Consider the following 3,165-nt stretch of genomic DNA (forward strand, 5'->3'; position numbering starts at 1 on the left):
TGAAAATAAGAATGTAAATAAAATTCTAATATTACAAAAGCACAAAGAGACATCACAACCAGATCATGAACCTCCCAGCACAAAAAAAAAAAAAAATCCACAGAATGAGCAAGTCTTTCGTGAACATATTTCAGAACATCATATCATCTCAAAGGAAACGATAAAAAGGGAAAGAAAACTAGAAAAGATAATACAGAAGGTAAGCAAAGAAAAGTTATCTATTTTATATGTGGAAAAATCAATATGGAGTATAATAATACCCGGCTGGTGGCCCCATCCCATTCACTGGGGGCATTCCGTAAGGCATCACTGGCATAGGTCCAGGTCCATAGTATCCAGGGTTATTAATTTTGGCCAAACTAGCTTGACCTTGCATTCCATCCCTTGCATATTGCTGCCATACCTGCTGCTCCTGGACAAGCAGAGTTTGTTTTTTCTCCATGTCAGCCATTTGTACATAGGAAGGAGGAGGAATGCTCAAAGATGCGGCAAACGGGTCCTGATTGACATTCTGAACTGTTCCATCTGGTGCTGGAAGAGCTAAAACTTGTGTTGTGGTCTTCCCTGGGCGTGGCAATGCCACGCTACTCGCACTCCCCCCACTTAACTGTGCAGTGCTAACATGCTGCCTTACCGTTCCTTGATCATACATGCCATTCAACAGCAATGGATCTAGACCACCCCCCAAAGCTGCCTTTTGCCTTGACAAGTTACTAGCGGTCTCAACCAAAGCCAACTCCCAGTCTTCCTTCCCTGGCTCAGCAGCTGGGGTTTGCCAAGCAGATGTCACTTCAGGTCCATTTGATGGGAAAGCTTCCCATGATCCATTACCATTATTAGCCGGAGGACCATTAAATAAAGCCAAAGCCAATTTGTTCCCCTGATCATCAGCTGAGACAGTATCATCCCTCAAATTCACTAAATCCTCTTGTGGCTCTGGGGGTTTAACAGGCTCAGGCTCTGGTGGTGGCGGTGGAGTATAATTTTCCGGAGCAGGTAGTGCCTTTATTTCATTCATATCTGGTGCAGGTTCTTCCTCTTTAGGTGGAGGAGGGAGCTCTTTCCTCTCTGGACTCTTTGGCCTCTTAGCTCTATCCCTCACAAACTCCTCCAATGTCTCCAACAACTTACTAGTGATCCTTTGCACCTCGGGATACTCCGACGATCTAGCCACACCCGTATCCTTACACCAATTATAAAATGCAATCAACTCATCTATCTGCTTCGCTGCACTTGCATATGCATCAAATGCCTTGACACAATCTGGGTACTCCATATCGAAAAACTTATCAAGCAGCACAGCCAAAACCTCGCAAATATCTGCATATAATTGAAAACTCTCTTTCACAACAGGATATAAAGCAATCAAGATCATCCTACAATTCTTTGCCAATCCTGTAGGCCGACATGACAAGAACCGATCTAACAACCTCTGCAAGTGACCCATCTTCCCAAAAATCCTCTCTGGTGTCATTTCCCTCAATGGCGTCACTGCTTTCTTCTCCTCTCTCCCATCTCTCCCATCTCTCCCCGCTGCCTCACTCATATCACCATAAGACCTCGTTCTCCTTGTCATCCCATAATTTCCATATCCATTATCACCTCTGATATCCCCATAATCATATTCGTACGGCCTCGGTGGTGGTGATCGGAAATTATCTCGCCCACCATATCTATCATCAGCACTTCCATGACTACTTCCCCCAGCGCCACTGCCTCCACTGCTTTTCCTGTCGAAAAGCATCAATTCAAGTCTTTGATCCAAATACATAGCATAGGTTCTTATAAAGGCGGAGTGATCCCATGAACTTGAGTGAGCCTCATCTCTAAAATCCGACATATTCAACAACCTCGTACCTCTCCTCGTAGCATACAAGATCTCTTCTTGAAACACCGGATCTCTCTCATTCAACAGCCTATGAACAAGCACCAGTGCTTTGAGCGCCACGATCCAGTTACGAGTCTTCCCGAGCCGTTTGGACACCGCCGACACGCACGCGTGAACGTACCCGCGCGAGTACGAGGTCAAATTTAGGATCTCCCGTATGTACTTCTCGTCGGCAGGGTCGTCGTCGTGGCTCGTCGCTTTCACAATCGCCACCTCGAGGTCCGGCGCCATGTTGCTAGCCACCTTCGCTAGTCCTATGCTGGTTTGGTCCTTAACGGCCCCGATCGCTTTTTGAATCGTGCTCGGCATCTCGACCGTCTGATTTTAAACCAAAATCTCCTCCTTTTGTTTTTGTTTGGAAACTATGTAACGGTAATTTCACTTTAAAATTTAAATGTTCCAACTCCAAAGTAGAAATCTAACAAAATTTAATTAACTAACTCTAATTAAGATCAATTGAACCATTAATGAACTCCAACTATAAACAAGGGCAAAGCTTTCAAAAAAGAACAGAGAGGAAGAATTGTTGTTTTAGCTTACCTTCTAGATTAACGGCGTACGGCGGCGGCGAAAGAGGCGATCAATCGCAGCGGCGCCGGTTGATTCTTTCTCTTCGTGTAAGAAAAAGAGTGGAGGAAAGGACGGAGGATGTGGAGGAGAAATAAAGAGCTAGATTAAAATAATGGATTGGGGTACGGAGACGTGGAGATATCAAGGCCGTTGGATGTAAGAGATCTGGTGAGAAGTAGCTGTTTTCAGCGGAGGTGTCGGAGGGGCGTGTGATTATTGTCCGAAAAAATGAAAAACAAAGTAATGTCTCTCATGTGTGTTGGCGTAAAAAAAGAGAGAAACAGATTGGGTTTCGATTAGCTGCTTTGCGACTATTATTTAACTTTTGCAATCACCGACATAGTTGCAAAATGAAATTTATATACTTTCTTTATTAAATTTTTAATATAGTTTTTGTTATACCCATTAGTGTTAGGATAGTGGCAAGTCATGAAGATGTCTGAATAGTAAATCTGTCACCAGCAGCAAGTTTATCTTCTTGGACTAATTATTCACACAATGAATGATAGGGTTTATCTTGTCATTAACATCTTTATTGTATCGAAGATGTTCTTCCCACGCGTTCCGTAACAATAGTTAAATAACAAATCTACCATATTAACGTCCAAGAACCCTTTTAATAATTTTGATAAACTAAAAATATAAATATATGAAATATGTAAATATATATAACAGTGCATTATATGCAGACAAAATTTATGTCATCC

General features: G+C 42.8%; 1 protein-coding gene across 2 annotated transcripts; it reads right to left on the reverse strand.

Annotated features, from left to right (window-relative positions):
- On the reverse strand, positions 1 to 2,783 carry LOC107953776 (putative clathrin assembly protein At2g25430). 2 transcript variants are annotated; one of them, XM_016889181.2, is made up of 2 exons: positions 2,429 to 2,783; positions 1 to 2,250 (listed from the first exon to the last, which is right to left on the reverse strand). In XM_016889181.2, exon 2 carries the CDS (start codon positions 2,195 to 2,197, stop codon positions 239 to 241), a length of 1,959 nt encoding a protein of 652 aa, XP_016744670.2. In that variant the 5' UTR covers positions 2,198 to 2,250; positions 2,429 to 2,783; the 3' UTR covers positions 1 to 238. The 2 variants fall into 2 exon arrangements, with proteins under 2 accessions (XP_016744670.2, XP_016744669.2); XM_016889180.2 differs by having other exon boundaries at positions 1 to 2,306; positions 2,429 to 2,740.
- Between the last annotated feature and the right edge of the window lie 382 nt (positions 2,784 to 3,165).

Source organism: Gossypium hirsutum, chromosome D07 (assembly GCF_007990345.1).
Source record: "Gossypium hirsutum isolate 1008001.06 chromosome D07, Gossypium_hirsutum_v2.1, whole genome shotgun sequence".
NCBI lineage: Eukaryota > Viridiplantae > Streptophyta > Magnoliopsida > Malvales > Malvaceae > Gossypium > Gossypium hirsutum.